At 33.8% G+C, this 20,429-nt stretch overlaps 1 protein-coding gene and 3 non-coding genes across 4 annotated transcripts; 1 reads left to right on the forward strand and 3 right to left on the reverse strand.

The window, feature by feature from the left end:
* Nucleotides 1-1,189: 1,189 nt before the first annotated feature.
* Nucleotides 1,190-12,942, forward strand: LOC120774844. The gene is made up of 11 exons (XM_040104660.1): nucleotides 1,190-2,243; nucleotides 5,269-5,447; nucleotides 6,626-6,903; nucleotides 6,997-7,553; nucleotides 7,643-7,722; nucleotides 8,679-8,777; nucleotides 9,078-9,334; nucleotides 10,995-11,186; nucleotides 11,260-11,429; nucleotides 12,291-12,467; nucleotides 12,530-12,942. The coding sequence occupies exons 1-11, from the start codon at nucleotides 1,190-1,192 to the stop codon at nucleotides 12,835-12,837; spliced, it is 3,351 nt and encodes a 1,116-aa protein (XP_039960594.1). The 3' UTR covers nucleotides 12,838-12,942.
* A 2,134-nt stretch (nucleotides 12,943-15,076) lies between these two features.
* Nucleotides 15,077-15,298, reverse strand: LOC120776234. The gene has a single exon (XR_005705420.1). It is a non-coding gene; the product is annotated as a U11 spliceosomal RNA (small nuclear RNA).
* Nucleotides 15,299-16,101: 803 nt separating this feature from the next.
* Nucleotides 16,102-16,299, reverse strand: LOC120776219. The gene has a single exon (XR_005705406.1). It is a non-coding gene; the product is annotated as a U2 spliceosomal RNA (small nuclear RNA).
* Nucleotides 16,300-19,859: 3,560 nt separating this feature from the next.
* LOC120776207 lies at nucleotides 19,860-20,023 on the reverse strand. The gene has a single exon (XR_005705405.1). It is a non-coding gene; the product is annotated as a U1 spliceosomal RNA (small nuclear RNA).
* Nucleotides 20,024-20,429: the final 406 nt, after the last annotated feature.

The raw sequence follows: 20,429 nt of genomic DNA on the forward strand, positions 1-20,429 counted from the left end.
TTGCCACAATCAAACTTGTTTTCTACTCCATAGCTATTCTTAACTTAAACGACTATAAGACTACTTAAAAGTTTTGCTAAAACTACAGCCTATCTTTAGGCGCTATGATTTTTTAAATATTACAAATGTTTTATTTTAGTCATATTAGCATAGTATTAATTAAGTTTAATGCTGCGGAGAGTATATTTTAAGCTATTTGTGAAACATTTTAAAAAATATAGCCTATCCCCAGGCGTTGTACTAACTAATCAGTTTTAAATAATAATTTTCTTGCGCTATCTAAATACAATTTATTATAATACTCTTTAATTATTCATAATAACTCGAAAGTTATAAAGTTTTGTTAAAATTATGAACCTCAAAATATTACACATGGTTAATTTTAGTTATATTAGCATAATATTGATTAAGTTCAAGTTTGCGGAGAGTATGTTTTAAGCAACTTGTGAAACATTTAGAAAATATAGCCTATCCACAGGGGCTTACTAACCAAGCAATTTTTAATAACAATTTTCTTGCGTTATCAAAATACAATGTTATTATACTGTTTAATTATTTATAATAACGAGAAAGTTTTAAAGTTTTGTTAAAATTATAGCCTAGCCTTAGGCGTTGTGAGCTTATAAATTCAAAAAAAATTGATTTCCGAAATTTTAATACAAAATTTATAGTGTTTAAATCTGCTGAGCGCAAGTTTGAAACTGTTTGTGTGATATTAAAAATTATACAGTCTACCCGCAGGCGCTGAACAGTCTTCTGACATTATTTTTAAAATTTTACAAAAAATTTAAAGTGTAAAAGTTAAAAGTTAAAGAAGTTAATTTCAGTGTTGTAAATTAAAGACATCAAAGAAATAAAATATTAAAAACAAAAATTTCAAATATAAAAATTTTCAAAAATATTTGAAAGAACTAACTAACTAAACGGCAAAATTATCAAGAATCCAAAAAAACAAGTTTGAAAATGTGCCGAAAATTATTGGTTTCAGTGTTTTAAAAAATATCGCTGATAACGGTATTTAGACTGAAAATTTGAATAAAAATGTGTGAATTAAAAAAGCCGTTTAGCAAAATTGCAACTCTGCAAAAGTACTTAAAATAACAGTGAAAAAATGTAAAAAAAGTCAGTCAACGAAATACACAAATTACAAGAAAAAAATAACAAAAACTACTCTACTGCCGATACCAAAATGTTCGAAACCAAGTCAGCGCTAACTAGGACAACTTCTACACCAAGCATACTCCCCTCCAAACCACAATTCGCGCTACTACTATTGCTACCACTACTGTGCTGCCTACCAACGCGGCAAAACGCCATCACAGAACCCAAGGATATCAATAAAACCGACACAACGACAGCGGGAGACACCGCCAGCTCGGGCAGTCACTTCGTGCCGCATCGTTTCTCCAGCAGCAACAACATTACCATATTACACGAAGTGCACGGACTGCACAGCGCGACAGAGCGGCCACTCGTGCTCAATACACACGAAGTTTTGCCGGTGAAGCCGTTAAAGAAGAAACCCTACACGCTGCTGGACAAAACGATCTTTCCCGACTATGAAAAACCGCGGCCGCTCAAGGAATACGAGCTGCATCCAGTGACTTTCGACTTCAATTTAAGTGATTTGGAGGATCTCGAGCATGAGACCGTTAAGAAGGGTGACCTTAGCGCCGAGGAGAAGCATTTACTGCGCAATGCGGATGAAGCGGGGCTCAGCTACAGCGAACGCGTGTTGCCGTTCGAGGATATCGAGAGTGGTGTAGCATTGGCGGGTGTGCCGGCGACCGAAGTAACGCTGAGTGTTTACACCACAGAGGTGACGAGTTTGCCCACGACGAATTCCACACCGGTGAGCACCACCACCACCACTACCATTGCGCCGATTATCACCACACCCAATGTTGTGGCCACCATAAGTCCACACATCTTTAAGGTGCATAAGAATAAAACTTTGAAGAAGGGTCGTGAGCTGCTCAAGCAAGAAGATGAGATGCCGAAGAATGCTGGCAATAATTTCAATAGTATAAGTCATTATTTTGGCGCAGATCCAGTTGTGGGTGAAGTGAATGCGACGGCGGCTAGTCTCCAGACTGCAAATACCTTTCAAATTATCACCAATTTGTATGACCACTTCTATTGGCAGGCCTCTGAGATACGCACCAAGGTGAGCACCGCTTGTGGACTCGAGATGCAGGCGTATTTGACGGGTCTGCATGGCAATTTCAACTGGGCGCAGAGGGGTAAGATAAAATATGTGTATTGTCGAGGAACTCTAGAACCAAATATGTAGTAGTACCCGAAGTATTTTGTCCCGCATATCACTTGAATAACTCAGAAATAGAGTTGATTTGATTAAAGTGAAGAGAAGAAAGTATTGATTTACTAACACCTTCCAGCATTCTCTGAATATATAATATATTGAGTTAAACTTAGTTTAAGGATAGGCAAATTCACTAAAACGAAATTAACTTTAATATGAATAACTGCGGATCTAACCTAAGCTCCCATCATGCTCCGACCTTATTTGAACTTATTGAATCCGAGTTCCACTACCGAATTCGCTTTGCAAATACTCATCAATCAATTAAGTTTCATTTTATTATACTCCTATCATTATATTCGAATATGATTTGATTGGCCTAAAGTCCATCATATTCTATTATCAACGTGTTTATGGCTTCAAACCAATCCACAGCAAGCTCCAAGCAGTCCGAGGTGGCGGGCTAGCGGAATTTGAAGCCTCATCAATCCCATTAATGCCGCATTACATTTATCATTTAACAAAATCGCTGCCCCGTCCACTTACCAATCAAGCCCTTGTGCGTGTTGTTCGTATCCAAGCACCACGCATACCCCTGCTCCTTAAACTAACGACCAGCGAGTGCACAGTCCTCGATATAAATCAGTGCGGACAAATGAATTTACAGTCAATTGAATGCGAAATTCACATGGCCGTAGTATGCTGGTAATTATTTCGCACGAATGCATAAATCAACAACAAAAAATGGCATGAATAAGTAAAACTGATTGAGGAGGTGCCATACGACCTACACGGATGCGAAATTCAGGCGCGCATCGGTCACTCTAATGCTTTGAAAGCGCGTTAACTGAGTGTGTCTGTATAATTATGGCGGAAATATGCATGCTTATGGCTATACGGGCGTCCTTTTTAGGTTAAATTTAAAAATCCCGAAATAATTACGGGATCCCGTTTTATGAATTTAGGGATTTTGAATTAGAAGCCGATTTTAAATGATATGGAAACATTGCGTGTTAAAAATACAATTTTAATTACTAATCCCGAAATATTGGCGGGAACCCGTTTCAAGAATTTCGGGATTTTTAGTTAAAATCTGTTTATAAATTATATGAAAACATTGATTGTTAAAAATACTGTTTTAATTACAAATCCCGAAATATTGATGAGATTCCGTTTAATGAATTTTGGGATTTTGAATTAAAAGCGGGTTTTAAATGATATAGAAACATTGCGTGTTAAAAATACTATTTTAATTACAAATCCCGAAATATTGACGGGATCCCGTTTTATGAATTTCGGGATTTCGAGTTAAAATCTGGTTATAAATGATATGAAAATAATACATGTTAAAAATACTATTTTAATTACCAATCCCGAAGTATAATCGGGATCCAGGGAATCCACTTCTCATAGAATTATCAATGCATTACGAATAAAGCATAATAACTGTTAAACGTTAAGTACCGAAACAGTCCCGAAGTGATTTTCAAAATATCTAAATCGCAAAATCGGTATTATGATCTCTACTATGAGGTCAGCGCTTACTAGGCAACAGGCGCCAGTTTGTAATTCAATCAAGCGAAAGAATAATAAACAATGCCTGTAATTTTCCAAAATAGCTGTAAAAGCTAAAAGCTGTGTGCTAATGAAATGAGATTCGAAAATTACGCGACAATGTGGGCTCCCATGCCGGCTTTGGCGTGTACGGGTAATTTATAAATCAAAGGACGACAATCATTGTTGCATGATTGATGAGTATTTAATGATTTTCCATTGAGAAAATAAATAAATAATGAGTATTCCCGTATTCAGCTTTTGAGTATGAGAATCAGTTAGCTAAGGGAAGAGGAAGTTGGAAGGAAAGGTAGTAGAAGTAAAGTTGGTATGTATGAGGACCCCAGCAGATAAGAGGATTTTTCTCAAAATAGTTAACCGCACTTAATTATAATTCCCTGAGCTGAGATCTTGATATACATATATTCATCAGGGGATCAAACAGAGTGGTTTCCTGAGCTGGCAGTTCAAGGTACGGAGTAGTAGAAGTTTTAGAAAAACTGTCCATGTTAAAGAAGAGAACAAAAAGCCTCTCGCAGAAAAGTATATATTTAAAAGCTATTAAATAGTGAGAAGTTTCCGAGTTGACGACTCGATAACTCGGGAAGACAGCATAAGTTTTAGCCAAAAGCTGATATGGGGACCCCAGAAGAGATAGAAAGTCTCCCATAGACTTTCTATGTCATTCAGTTTGACGCATCCTGACCTCGTTCGAGTTAAGAGGGTTCCTAACCTACAAAACAGAATCAAACATTCACTGGATTAAAGTAATCTCAGTCTCTGGACTTCATTTCTATTACAGAGAGTTGTTAAAAGAAATCAGAGTCCATAGGTTAGATATCTTCTCGAAAGGAGCCCAGAGGTATGGACGCTGTAAGTGCTTTTAAAGTACCGTTACATTAGTAACGCTATAGTTTCACTTTTCCATAATGACTTAATTTTACAGCATATGCTCACTTTCTTACAATTTTCTCTTTAGCTTTTCCGCATTTTCTCTCAACTGTTCCATACCTTCTTCGCCCTTAAGCGTTCACAATTTAACAATCAATTTACCGTTTTACAGTGGCAACAACAAAATTGACTGTACTTCAGACCAATTTCCAGCACACTCTCTGGCCGAGAGGGAGTGTCCGTCCATGTTGCTTGCTGGTAATAAAATTGCACTTATTTAGTCGCAGTGAAATCTGCAATTTCCAGTAACTGTTTACTTTGTTGCCACCGTTAGGTCAGCCACTTAGCCAAACAAGCCGACGGAGGAATGTATGAATTTCATTAACAACAAGCGCGCGAAATTAAGCGATAAAATACGAAAATAGTAAAAGGAAGAGGGTGGAGAAGATTGCAATTTTCATTCTTTTAATTTTTTTTCTTATTTTTGCGTTTTTATTATTATTATCTTTTTTAACACCTCTTTTAATCACTGTTTCTTCATTGAAATTGCTCTCTTGCAGCTTACGATGCCTCCGGTCGTTACCGTGGACAGTTATTCTTTGGCAATGACAAGTGGCTGGGTCAGAAGAACTTTTGCTATGAACTAAATCGTCAATTAAATCCGGATGAGCGTAAACATTTCGAATTTGAATTTTATGCGGCACTAGTGGCGTTACGCTTGTGGATGCCACAGGCATTGGTGAGTTGGTTGAGCTTGTACTGATAAAGGACGCTTACAAACTAGTTTGCACAACTTTAAGTAGGAATATTAAGATAATAGCATTCATAGTTTTAGAAATTTATTTTTTATATTTATTATATTATTCATTTCACAAATATCCCTTTGGGTAATTTTATAAACAGACTATAGTTTGGATTGTTCGAGGGACTTTTGTAAGCTTTATATAAAAAACTACTTTTTGTAAAATATCCCTTGAGGGAAATTTTGTAAACAAAGTATATTTGCTCAAATTTAAATAACAATAATTACCTTTGTCTTATAAACTGCTCCACAGAGCACTTTTAGAAAATATCCAATTTGGGAAATTTATAAATGAGCTATATTTTGGTGTATTTGAAGTACTGTAACAACGTGTGTATGTATATTTACTTAGTTTAATTAACGAAAGCCTTTTTCTTATAAGATAGGTGACTGACTGACACAAAATATTAAATAGAGGAAATTTTACAAATACGCTGTATTATTTATAAAATACTGTGAGACTTATTTAAAAAAACGTGTATTTGTGCACTTAAGCAAAGTTTTGAAAAAGATATAAAAGCGGTAATTAAATAAAAAAGTTACCTGTGCTTATACGTATGTACATATAGTACATTCACACATACTATGTACATATGTATGTATGCACATAGTAACTATAATAAATTTTTAAATATTTCGTTAAGAATTTTTTAAACTTTTTTAAATGTTAGTAAAAAAGTAAATGAGTAATCAGAATTGAATGTAACCGAAAAAATACGATTATTGAAATATCCCTTGGGGAAATTTTGACAATGTGCTGTATTATGGGTAATTAAAAGTTCTGTAACAGCTATTTTTTAAAATTCATAGAATTTTTTTAACTTTTCAAATATCCCTTGACGGGAAATTTTCGAATTCTTTTGCAATTACGTAAACTGCAATGGGAAGAGTTTAAATGAAATATACAAAAAAATTATTTTTAAAATATCCCTTGAGGGAAATTTGGGCCGTTAGCTACATTACGTTTCATTAAAGGTGCTGAAAAACTTATTTATTAATCTTCATAGAAAAGTTGTAAGTTTTCAAATATCCCTTTAAGGGAAATTTTTTAAACGCATTTCAAAAATAAAAATTTTTGTAAATTAATGTTTCCTACACGACATTTTCCAAACCAGAACGTCAACCTTCAATTGGGCGAATGCCTGCCGCGCTCCTGCAGCGCACATGACGTGCAAGCCATACTCACATTAGACCCGCATGCCCAAATGCTAGTCACATTAAATACCGCGGCTGTCATGCATGCACAACACAATCAAAGCATCGGCCACAATGACAACAACAACAGTAACAACACCAACAGCAGCAATAACCACACGATAATACAAGTATTGCATGTGCGCCCGGTACCCGGCTTATTTAGCTACTGGCGTGAGCTAAAATTTCAAATATTTCTGTAAGTTTTTGCCTTCAACAAATTGCATAACATATTTTGTAAATTAAGAAGTGATAGGAAATTAACAAAACTCGATGCTTTTGATTTTTCCAGAAGTTTCATGTTGACGCTCTTGCTGCTCGTCATCACAGCCACTTGGTATCAGTCAAAATTGAATCAACTGCAACTCACCTCGCCACACATACCAGCCATAAGCGCGAAAATTGATGCCGTCATTGCTGCCAGAGGCGCAGGTGGTATTGTGACGCTGGATGCTGGCGCTGCGGGTACCTACACCAGCAATTGCTCAACTAGTGGTAGCGTTAAATCGAGGAGAAGCAACCTAACGCCAGCCTTCGAAGTCTATCAGATGAGCACGCTGAACGAGAACAACAATGTGCTTGACATTGAGGCCGACGTGAATGGCAATAAAATGGCGAACAACGGTACTACTGCAGGACATGCCAATGGGCATAGCAATGGCAGCGCCGCAGCGTCAGCATCCACAAATGGTGCTGGTGGCAGCGGTAGTAGCAACGGCGGTAGCGTGCGCCGCCCGCAAGGCGAATTGTCAGCTTCGGAGGTTGGAAAATCACATTTGGTCGATTATCGGCTGGAGACCGGCAGCAGTGTGCGTGCGAGCAGTACGTATGAGGCGAAAAAGCAATTGAGTAAGTACTTATGATGTTTGCATGTGTGGAGGGTCTTGTTCGCAGAACTTTGAAGTTTGCAATCAAAATGTTGTGCTTGTGCATTGCAGGTTTGCATGAACAGCTTCTACTATGTTTTGCATTTCAAACGAACGCCGGCACCATACTAAATATGACCGAGAACAAAGAGGTAAGCTGATTTTGTTAGAAGATGTGGAAGTTGTTGAGAAGTTGAAGATAGAAGAATTACATATGTGCAGACTTAGCAGCAAGTTCAAAATTAGAAATTTTAAGCAAAATTGGCAAAAACGAGGTTTTAGAAGTCAGATTTTCGACGACAGTGTTGTGAATAGTTATTTAACTATGGCAATTTGTAATGCAAAAATTCCTTAAAAGAACTATATTTTCGTTTTAAAGTGGCATTTACCTGGAAAGAAATTTCAGAAATAAGTAAAATTTTTCTTTATAATAAGGTTTCCTAAGAAAATATGTAATTTCAATATTTCCCGAAAATTTCCCTGAATGAAATTTAAGAAATAAGTAAATATTTTTCTTTACAATAAGTGTTTCCTAAGAAAATGTGTAATTTTAAAACTTCCCAATTTATGAGCCGAAAATTTCCCCATAATTTCCCTTAGGGTTTTTTTTTAAAACAACTTAATTTTTATTTCAAAGCTACATTGCCTTGTTTTTGCTCAACTTTTAGTAAAAAACTCCAATTTTAAAAATATCCGTTGAAGGAAATTTAAGAAATAAGTAAATATTTCCTTATATAAAGTGCGTACACCTCAATCATGCATGTTAAAGCATAATTTGAGCAAAAAAATAACGTTGTTTGGGCAACCTGCCTCACAGTGGTAGTAAAAGTTAGCTTTTGAGCCGAAAATCGCAGAAAAATTACGTTGAAAGCGAACAACCAATGAAAAGGCTTTAAGGCATAAGTAACTTATAATATTTCGGAACTTTTACAGGCATTGGAGTAAAGCTCCAGCAGGCTTTTGTTTATTGGCTTATTCCTGTTAGATGCTGCACAGTTTATTGTAAAAGTTTGCAATAATAGCATTGCTTTTGGTAAATTTGTTTTCTGTTGTATATTTAATTTTCATTATTTTTATTTCTTCTTTGTGCTCTTTTTCTCACGCTTAGCAACAAACCTCTTGCGTACATGGCTTGCGTGTCTTCTCCGTGCTGTGGACAATAATGGTGCATACGTATTTGCAAATGTTTACCATCGGTGAAAATAGAGTAAATATTTTGCTTACAAGCACTTAAGTTAGCAAAACACATAACCCACACTAACACAGCCACCGATACAAATACACACACACACACAGTAATTTCTTCAACATAACTGAGAAATGCTTACGCACCCACACTCTCCATAAATCTGTAAATCCCTCTACCGCTTTCATGACTTTGTTTTAGAAAATTCTGAGAACTTGCTTTATTTCCCTGCACTACCTCTCTCCCCATCTCTCGCTTCTTCGATACATTTTTATTTAACTTTGCTAACAACTTTCGTTTCATTTTTGTTTGTGCCCACAGTTCCAACGCAACATCGTCGAACGCTCAGTTTGGTATCAGTTTGTGGGTAACGCCACTTTTTCGGTTGATACATTCTTCTTCATCAGCGGCTTCCTGCTCACGTTGATCTTTTTGAAGCAGGAGAAAAAGTATCCGGATGATACTGGACAATTTTTGCGACGCAGCTTGAAGGAGACTGGTTTCGTATTGCTTTACCGTTATATACGCTTGACACCAGCATATTTGTTTGTAATACTCTTCAACGATTTCGCCTTGCGGTAAGTGAGACACACGTACTTAAGCGCCTAGAACTCTGCAAGACTTAAAAGTGTTGGTTCTTACATTCTTTTAAGCGGTAAGTTGTATGTTAACATTTACAGGACTTAAACTGCGCGCGAGTATGGAAATGTTAAAAAAAAACTTCGCCTAAAAGTATGCAACGAAATTTTTCAGAAACTTAAAGATTTTTTTTATTTATTTTTGATCATATTTTAGACAATGCCTTGACTATTTATAATTTATTTTGAACTTTAAAAACTTTTCAGCCTAAAAGTATGCTAAATAATTTATTTTTAAGCCAAGTATTTTAAGTTTTCACACTAAAGAAGCATTATACTTATATGCACTATTAACTACCATTTTGCTTAAGTCCTATTCAAACTTTCAATATTTTAAGCCCATAAGTATGCTATAAGAATTAATAAATTCTAAATTCTGTGTCTATGTATATGAATTTGTTATATCTTTATTTTGTGATTGGCTTGATTATGAGTTATTTTCATGTCTTAAGGATTTTCAGCCTAAAGGTATGCTAAAAATAATTTTTAACCCAGCTTTTAAAACTTTTGTTTTATTGTAAAAGCATTATTCATATAAAAATGCTTGTTTTGAACAAATTCCAGTCACTCTCAGTAACTTCTGCTTATTGTTTCAATATTTTAAGTGCAAAAGTATGCAACATAAATGCTCAAAAACGAAATTTAACTTGTCTCTCTTGAATATTTCTAATTACTAACAGAATTTCCTTCATTTAATTAATATTTTAAAGCACTTGTATGAACTTTAACCATTACCACTTCATTTTACATTAATTTCAGCATAAAAGTATGTTAATTTTTGTTTTCATAGGATTTGTTAATTGTAATTGAAAACAATATTCATAGGACTTAATAAAATAAAGCCGCTATTAATGATTTTCATAGGACTTGAGAAAATAAAGCCGCTATTAATGATTTTCCTCTGCAGAGATACAATCAACATGCCACAGCGTAAAATTATGCAACAAAAGTACACATATTTCATAATACCACCTCTTGCATCTTCTGCAAAATATTTGAAATGCTTGTTAAGCTTTAATTGCTGCATTGAAACGATTGATTTTGTAATTGTTGTGGTTAAGCGCCTGGTGGCATGCTACAATAATGCTGCAAAAATGATAATCAATTAGGATTTTTTCAATTAATATGTGCACACAGACAAACACAGGCATGCGTAAAGCTTACATTGCATACATATTGAATAATTCTAGAACGCCCGAAGCTATGCTTATAAGAATTACAAAATGAAATCAATAATGCATGTGCAAAATTCTTCGAGAAGCATTATGCAAATCAATAATATTGATGAGAAATTGTTATCCCAAGGTCATATTAAGGAGAGAATGCTCATGAGGTCGTGAAATTATTTCATATTGCCTACATTTAGGCTGCCGTAAGCAATTGAAAAACTGTAATACCACTTAGAATTTAAATTTCTTTACAAGCCTGCAGGCCCAAATGTGTTTACAATGCAATAATTGCTCAAACTGAAGCATACATTTAGGATTGCATAGCAAAATATTCATTTTATTTACGTAGCGCTTATTTCTTGACACAAAATCATTTCAAAAGTGATCTTCTGCTCTTTCCACTTCTTAAAACTACCTCACTTTCTTTGCAGCCAAACTTTCAACAACTCAGTCTTTCAGCCGAATGTTGCCGCCGACACTTGCAGCAGCTATTGGTGGCGCAATATACTCTACATCAATAATTTCTATCCGCTGAGTGAGATTTGCATGATCTGGAGTTGGTATATGGCTAATGACATGCAATTCTTTGTGATGGCTTCGCTCTTGTTGGTGCTCTCCACGAGGTGAGTGCAAGCATGTTGAATTAAAAAAAAATTTTGATATTTAATCGTACATATGTCCGTGTATTATTTTTAGGTACTTCAAAACGACCGCAATCATTGTCTGCGCGTTTTTGCTGAGCTCTTGGGGCATATCGGGCATCATTTCACTGCATTACCGTTATACACACAAGGTGGCCAATCCATTTGAATCATTCGACTTTCTCTACGACAAGCCATGGCAGCGCGTGGGTACTTATATAATGGGTATGTTTGGCATACTTCTAGGCGCTAGTGATTTTTATATTCAATTCTAAGCCTAATTTGGAGTCTAACACTTTTAGTACTAAAAAAAGAGTTAGTACAAAATTTGTAGACAGACTTTTTAGTACAGAAGTTTTAGCACACAACTTTCAGTACCGACATTTTAGTACCAAAATTTAACAAGCTATTTCAAAATTCAGATTTTTATTTCTCAAGGTTCTCTTACAAATTTTATGCTCAAATTTTGACTAAAAAAAGCCGACTTTATAGTACAAAATTTTTAGTACAAAATTTTTAGAACAAAAGTTTGGTACAAAACTTTTAGTACAGGAAAAAATATAAAAATTAGCACAAATATTTTAGCACAAAACCTTAAATTTCAAATTTTTATTTCGCAATGTGTATGTAATGTAAATGAAAATGTGATATTTTAATTTTTAGTACTAAAATATTTTAGTACAAAAATTTTAGCCGCTGAAAAACCTTTAAGTGCTAAGGTTTTAATACAATATAAAACATAATAAAATTTTAGTACTAAAAAATTTTTAAGTGCAAATATTTTAATACAAAATTTTGAGCACAACATTTTTAGTACAAATTTTTTAGTACAAATTTTTTAGTACAAATTTTTAGTACACAAGTTTTAGGTACTGCTTTTTAGTACAAAAATTTTTAACATAAATAACATTTTATTGAAAATTTTTGGTACCGATTTTGTAATGTAAAATTTAAGTACTAAGTTTTAGTACTAATTTTTATTAAACATTTTTTAGTATTGAATTTTCTATATTTAATTTAAATATCTATAAATTTTCAATAAAAATTTGTTTATTTTATATTAATTTATTGTCGACCAACCCACAGGCATGTTAGCCGGCTTCATAATCTACAAAGTGAAGAAACCACCGCCGCTAAGCAACCGCACCCACTACCTACTCTGGCTGGGCAGCTGGTCTCTGTTGGCGATCATCATTTTCGGCGTGTGGAACGGCGAGCTCGGTCGTCTCATGACGGCCTTCTATGTTAGCATCGGCCACACAGGTGAGTGGTAGCGCGAGGGGTGTATTACATTATAAATTTTTGTTGGCTTTTGTGTGTTGCAGCATTCGGCGTCGGCCTCATCTGGATCGTTTTGTCCTGCTGCTGGGGCATTGCGCCCACCGCCAATCGCATACTCTCCTATCGTGGCCTCTGGCCGCTCTCACGCCTCACCTACTGCACTTACCTCATACACCCAGTCATAATGCTAATCACATCGTTTCGCATGAGTGGCGTCGTTCATCTGAATAACCTCTTCGTAATGACAATTTTTCTGGGGAATGCGGTGGCCTCCTTCGGTGTGGCATTCTTCATTTCGGTTTTGTTCGAGGCGCCAGTCATACGGATATTGAAGATTTTTTATCGCAAATAGTGAATTTGTAGTTGTAGAATTGTATTTTATGTGTATTTCTTGTATATATTTAAATGTAAGATTAGTTGCATAATCTAAAATTTTTAATCAATCTTAAAACAGTTTTCGAGCTGCCACATTTTTGTAAAGTATAAGATATTTTAAATAAAAATTAAAAATATCGTAAATTTATAAAGTAAATATAAATATTTAGATCGATTTTTTTTTGGTTTTGAAAAAATTTCTAAATATTTTTAGAAAATTTTATTATCTTTATTGCAAAAATTTTTCATATTCTACAAAAATTGTTGCGCTAGTAAACTTATATAATACACAGTACGTGTAAATAGACTTTGAAAAGAAAAAATTTCAAAATCTCTTTTTAATTTTTTTTATTTTTTTAATTTGGAAAAATTAATTTTTTTTTTTGAAAATTTCTCAATTTCTTTTTCAAAATTGTATAATATTTTTTTAAAATCGTATATACATATATTTTTTCAATTCGGTATACCGCAATGTGAATATGATTTTTTACTCGGAAAAACATTAAATATTTTTTTTGAAAATTTTATATTTTCTTCAAAACTTTGAATTTTTTTTGAAAATTTTATATTTTTTTTAATTTGCTATATGCATTTTTGATATGATTTTTTACTCGGAAAAACATCAAACTTTTTTTGAATTTGTTTCTTATTTAAAATGTTTTTTTTGAAAATTTTAAAATTTTTTTTATGGGATAAATTTATTGTATCATTTAAAATGTTTCAAGATAACTTTAAGAATTCTGTATTTGTGGTATATTGTATATAAAAAAAATATTTTAGTAATAAATAAAAACAAATTATAATTTTGTATTATAAAAAATTTAAGTTTTTACTATAAAATATTTATAACCGTGTGATTTTTTTTAAGCAATCACAAATTTTACACGTGCAAGTAAATTATTTAAGTTACCCTGATTTCTATTCACTAATTACAAAACAGCCTAAAGGTAGGCAACACCTTTTTATAACCTTCAAAATTTTTCCACCAAACAAGTAGAACGCTTTCTTTAGACGCGACAATTACCGTTTACTTTGTAGAAACCAGAAATAATTAGGGATTACAGCTGCTGCTATTTATCACTGCATACTTTTGTGCGCCAAGCTTTAGTAAAAGTCTCACAAAATGTAAAGATGCTTCAACGCCTCAACACTTTCACAACAAACGAAAGACAAAGCGCAGCATGCGCACAAAAAATTCGTGCTTGTAAACAAATGCGCCTAAAATCACACTTGCCAAATTTCACAAACGAACCTTTTTGCGCTGCAAACTTTCATTTGTTCCTGCCAAACAACGCCCGTCAAATTAATAATTCACAAACAACAACAGCAATAAACATAAGCCGTATTAATTTGTAAATAATGTGAGTACGAAGTAAACGTGAACCGAGGCTAAAAAGGTTTTTATAATTAAAAAGTTCGGGGTCAAGCAACGAAGCAAAAGAAATAGCAACAAAGTGAGATCTAAAAAAGATTTAATAAAGACGAATGCGAAGAAACGTGAGGCAGCGTAGCGTGAGAAAGCTTTTGGGTTGACTATTTTACGCTTTTTCTTATATTACTTAGCATACTTTTGAGCTGCGAGGCAGTAAATCAGCAAAACGTGTAAAATATGTTCTCAATTTGCAGTGCTTTCAAGTGATGAAACACAGAGGTTGATGATAAGAGAGTTTATATGTTAAATATTTGCAGCATGCAATCAAGTTTGAGATTATAATTGGGTGGACCTGAGAATTATCGGAATGCCTTTCTGAAGTACATAAAGTGCATTCGGCGATTTTTTGAAATTATTCAACAAAGAGTTTCATTAATTTTTGAGTGCGGAATCAAGTTTTTGGTGACGAAACGTTCAAAATGTTGGAAAAGGCCTTCGGTGGTAATTGTTGGTCACGAGCAAGTGTTTTTGGGTGGTACAAATTAATCATAGAGGGTCGAGAGCGCGTTGACGCAGGAATTCGTACTTGAGAATCGACGATTAACAGTAAAACAGCGTCGCGTTATGGCCTCAAAACAGTATTATTACTGGCGATGAGCCTCGGATCCAGCTTATGACCCTGAAACAGACGATGAAATTGACTTTAAAAATTAGTAAGAATCTCAATTATGAACAAAGTCTTAGCTTCATTTGCTTCTAATACCTAACACGGATTAAATCGTAGACTTTTTGTTTAATATATCACTGAGACGAGATCGAGCGCTCTCATGCCACGCAGCTACCCGAAAGTAAAAGCAATGCACTTTGGCAGCTCGTATCTCATATTACAAAAATTATGCACTGGATATGCAAAGCCATACCCCACTGGAGCATCCATAACGTTCGAATAAAATAGAAGCGATTCGCCTCGTCATTTATTTAAAGTTGAACGTGAACACCGCAATGCGTCCGCACGCAGGGCTTCGAACCCCGAATGGAAGTACCGTGCAAGACGAGCGCCCTTTTTGAAACTCGAGTAAGCACTGTGTGTTGCAAATGTACGCAAATGCACATAAAGTGGTTAAGAACTGCTTTGATGGGTGTAAATGTATGAAAAATTACAAATAATAAAAAATTTCAAAAACATAAAAAATAAAATTTTGAAAAATGCAATTTTAATTAAGTTGTTACGCGAAAAATCTTTTTTAATTTTAAGATTTGAGTTAAAAAAATTAAATTTTTCAAAATTTTCTTCTGTGAAATAAAATTTGTGTTTTGAAAATAATATTTTCGAAAAAGAAATTTTGAAATTTTTCTTTTAAATCGAGGTAAAATTTTTTTTAATTTAATTGAAAATATTACTTCGTTTCTCTCTTATTAAAAAAAAAAAATATTTCAAAAACTTTTCGAAAATAATCGTTTTTAATTAAAAAAATTACGAAATTCCAAAATTAAAATTTTTTGAAAAATATAAAAGTATCATGAATAAGAAAAAATAATTACTTTTTCATATAAAAAATGTTATTCTTATTTTAAAAGGAAATTTTATTTTCTGGAAAAATTTTTAATTTTAGTTCTCAAGCTGATTTGATTAAAAAATATATTTTTTGTTGAGGTCAATTTTTATTATGAGTCAATTCAAAAAATCCAAGAATTTCAACTTTATATTCGACTAAATTCAATAAGAAAATGGAACATGTTATATAATATATATTATAAATGAAATTATTTAAAAACAAAAAAAAATTAACAACATAGTCAATAAACCTCATTAACTCCAACCTACAAATTCCCCACTTTGCTTTCTTATTCTATTTGTGAATGTATTCAATAATTTGGGCCGAAATCCCGGTGGTACTGCAATACCGGGCCAACCCGCGGCAGAGGTGGAGCAAGCCCCTAAAACACTCCGCCCATTTCCAAAAATCAGTTTAACATTTGTTGTCCTCCGATGGAGGATCTATCAGATGTTAAGCTGATAAGAACAGATACTACACTTTGATCTTAGCCATAAGGCCGAGAAGCGATAACTTTTCAGTGTCAACAACATAGCTTGTCTATAAGATTTTTTATGAACGCGCTGAGAATTGACAACTCAACTAAACAGCGAACGAAATATTCACATAATGTATGTGCTACTTGCAGATACAAGATACTTTATCAGGTAGTGAGCGCGTAAGCGAAAAACACCAAGAAACGAAGGCGAATGGCAGCGAAAGTGTAGAGGGCAAAGAGTGGTGAGTAAGCAGTGTATGAGTGTGTGTGTATGAATGTATGTGCAGCTACAACCGGTTTGGTTATGCGCAGGGCAGGCAAGTAGTGGCATTCTGATGAATGTATCTTTCATAGGCGTATGTATTTATATAAGTATATGTTAAGTGTTTACTGCCTACAGTGGTGGTCGACAATACATGTCAACGGCACATGCAACAGATAAAGAGCTAAGGAAAATGCAAAAGTATCTTTAATTGCATAGTATTTTTCGATATATGTATGTATGTATGTATGTTTGTAAATATCGATTTTGAGAAAATTTTCCATTTTTGAATTAAAAAAATGTTAAGAAAACTGGACCTACCTGGAGCAAAGAACCGAAGCATTCACTCTCGAAGAACTTTTTACGTCTTATTGAACACGAAGCGAAGCCTTAGCATACCTGAACATGCACTCAAATATATTTTTTCTGTCAGCTTATAGTAATATTTTAGTACAACTCAATATTTGCTCAACTGTACTCACGTATTCATCATTGACTGTAAGCATTATACTAGTATGAATCATTCTCTGTACGTATGTACATACCTACAATTTGAAATACACACGATGATTGCATGAATATGTTGTCAATTTTGCTGAGTTAAACTTTTCGGGATTTCGGGACTAAAATCGGGATTAATAATTTTTGTACATTTTTTGCAAGAAATAATTCTACAAACCTAATATAAGGACAAATACAGTGTAGTTAATGCATTTCGGGAGCAAATTCGGGATTAATTTTTTTCCATGTATGAGACAAAAAATAAATTTTTTATAAAAAATATTTCTACAAACCAAATATAAGGACAAATACAGCGAAGTTAGTGCACTTCGGGATTCATTATTTTAACGAAAATTGCAGCTTTCTTGCTCAGTTGTCATAATATTTGCATAAAAATATTAAAATAATGTGTTTCGTCTATTTCGGGAATCGGCATTGGAAGTCTTCTGAGCCCCGTTATTCAGCTATATGCTATAAATTATAAAATATTTCGTTTCAGTTATCAACAAATGTAATATAATTCACGAAGATTTTGTGTATAGTTTATCAAAGCAAACCTTTAGAGAGCTTAATTCACAAAAAAACTCTCGAAACTACTGATATTGATGGAAATTTATTGTGAATGCCTCTCATTCCGATGTCAAGAGTACACAAATACATATTGTACATAATGTTACGTAGAATTTATATTTTGGGATTCAAAACTAAAAAACAATTCTGGAAAATGATGTTTAAGATCGAAATAACAAATTTATAAAGTTTAGAATTATATTTTAATAAATTTTTCAAATTCAAAACAGTTCCACAAAAAATATTTTCAACAGGTTTGGTATTTAAAATGACATAAATTTTTATGGGAACCACAAATTCATTAGAAATCCCGAAGCATATATATAAAATACCGAAACTTCGGGACTCGCATCACTAATTTATATGCACTAATTTTCTCGTACAATGCTTAGAACCAGTTTTCCGTGTGGATTTTCACCTCAAACCAAGGGTGGTTGGACTGCCTATGCGCGGTAAGAATTTTCTCGCTTCCAAATACTTTTACTTCACTGCCGATTCCTAAGAAGGTGCGTATAAAAGCAAAGCACGTGACTTTCTTGAGTCATTGTAGGTTCGGTTTAGGGACAGTTTACATCTTTTGCAAGCTGCATAAGATTTCTTTAATTTTGTATCGTTAGATAAGGTTTCTTTAATTTAATTGAAGTGGTAAGTAAGTCGACGAATGGTAAAAATATGAAAACCTTTGCATATATGTTTACAGCTTTTCTTATAAAATGTTAGTTTAAACTTGGATAGGTAGGGAAAACAAATTGTTCGCTGAAATCAGCTGAAACTAAAAAGTGCGTAGTTGACGCACTAAATTTTTAAATAATCGCAGAAAATTTTTAAGAATTATGGCATGAAAAAATATTTTTTCATTAAATAAATATAGATTTATAGTTTTTTTCTAGATAAAACAATTTTCTCGGTAAAAAAATGTTTTTGTATACCAATTTATTTATAACATAAAAAAAAATTATTTTATGATACTAAATATAAAATTGGAGTTGGTCAAGTTTCGAACCTTGAACCCACCGAACTGTAGAAAATGGTTCTACCCTCCAAGCTATTGCAATTATAAATAAATCATTAGCTAAACTGTAATTTCATTAGTGTACAGTTCTATGCAGCATTGATAGCTGACTGCGCTTAAGTAAATGCTTAAAATTTTAATTTATGTACGTGGGTTCGAGTCCCAATATTAATTATAGATTTTTTTTTGATTTTTTTAAATATATTTTTTTATACGAAAAATTTTAAATTTTAGCATTAGTAAAAAAAACTTTTTATATATAAAATAATTTCGGATATTTTATGAAATTATCTTTTACGTACCTCAACAGTTAGTTGTGTTGTCACATGATGAATCTCCAACATATTTTCATGTAAGCATCTGGAAAAAACAGAAAAATGGCATTGAGACATAAATATGTGCAAATATTTAACAAAACCAGAAAATATATGAAAGTAATAATATATAATAATTTCGCACAAAGATTGTGTAAGAATAAGTATTTTCTCCTTCATGCAAATAATAACACATACCACGTCTATATTCCATGCATATTTATGCACTGCACACATTTTAGTGTCCAATTTGTATGCAATAAGCTTCAAAATATCCCCTTAACTTGATGCAAATTTTATCTGACCACGTAGAATATGAGATTTTCCCCCCCAGGTGGACTGAAAAATTGCTAAAGTAGAGTGTTCACATGTTTTAGGGGAAGTCACCACCTTCACTACCACCAGGGCATTCATAAAAATAAAACTATCTCAACACTTTGTCACCCTTTTTTAATCGCAGATTGTTGAAATGGAATAAGTTTTGGGGAAAAAGTATTTACCGATCAATTTTCATCCCCAACTGATTACCTGCGCTCACAAGGTTCAGTTATTTATTTTAAAATTTCTTCTTCTTACTGGCGTAGACACTGCTTACGCGATTATAGTCGTTTGTTCTTTTCACAAGATGGCGCCAACTGGAAGCCAGGTTCTTCTCCACCTGGTCTTTCCGACTGTCAACAGTGAGACGTGGGTGTGCCTAGTCGCGAGTGCGACTACTCTTGTTTAGTGATTGGAGATATTTCGTTTTGTCCTCGTTCTCTGTTAGAGCCATCTGCTTCGTTGCATTATTAATTTATTTCAAACTACCAAGATATAATAAATCACTAATAATTAATTCGATTTAATATACGCGCCTATTCTCCCAAGTTCGACCAATACTTATTTAACCATGTAATGTCTATCACTTACTTAGAACTTTGAATTTATTTATAATGTCGGGACGGCGCGAACGCCATTCCCGGCTACCAAAAATTACACGCACGAGTTATTCGCATTAGGAATAATCGCGAAGGTCAACTCAGCCGAAGTGCAATGGCCAAGCCTCGCTCCGGAGGAACCGCCTTCATGATCACGGTAACCTCTACGCCAGGTAAGTATGCTTAACGCCGCTAACAGCTAACTACTTAAGCTGCTGAACATACAAAACGTTTGAGAACTACACAACGTAACGGCGTAGCACCGCGCAATGAACGAAAATGAACAGCCAAACGAAAGTAATCACGCATGGTTGTTCGTACGCAAACATATCTACATACACAGAGTTGCTATATATAAATAAAAGTGGTTGTTGCTGCTTTGCTGTCATCAGTCAGCTACTGAGTGCCTGCTTTGTGTGCATTTTGTTGTTGCTCTATGCGATGTAGCGCGGTGATATGGTGGTGTTATTATAGATAAGCAGTTTGTTTTTATTACGAAAAGAAGCCGTTATTCATTTATAAATATAAGTACATACATACATGTTTACTAGAGAATACGGCATTATTAGGAACTGTTATTGGGAATA

The sequence above is a fragment of the Bactrocera tryoni genome, chromosome 4 (genome assembly GCF_016617805.1).
Source record: "Bactrocera tryoni isolate S06 chromosome 4, CSIRO_BtryS06_freeze2, whole genome shotgun sequence".
Taxonomy (NCBI): domain Eukaryota; kingdom Metazoa; phylum Arthropoda; class Insecta; order Diptera; family Tephritidae; genus Bactrocera; species Bactrocera tryoni.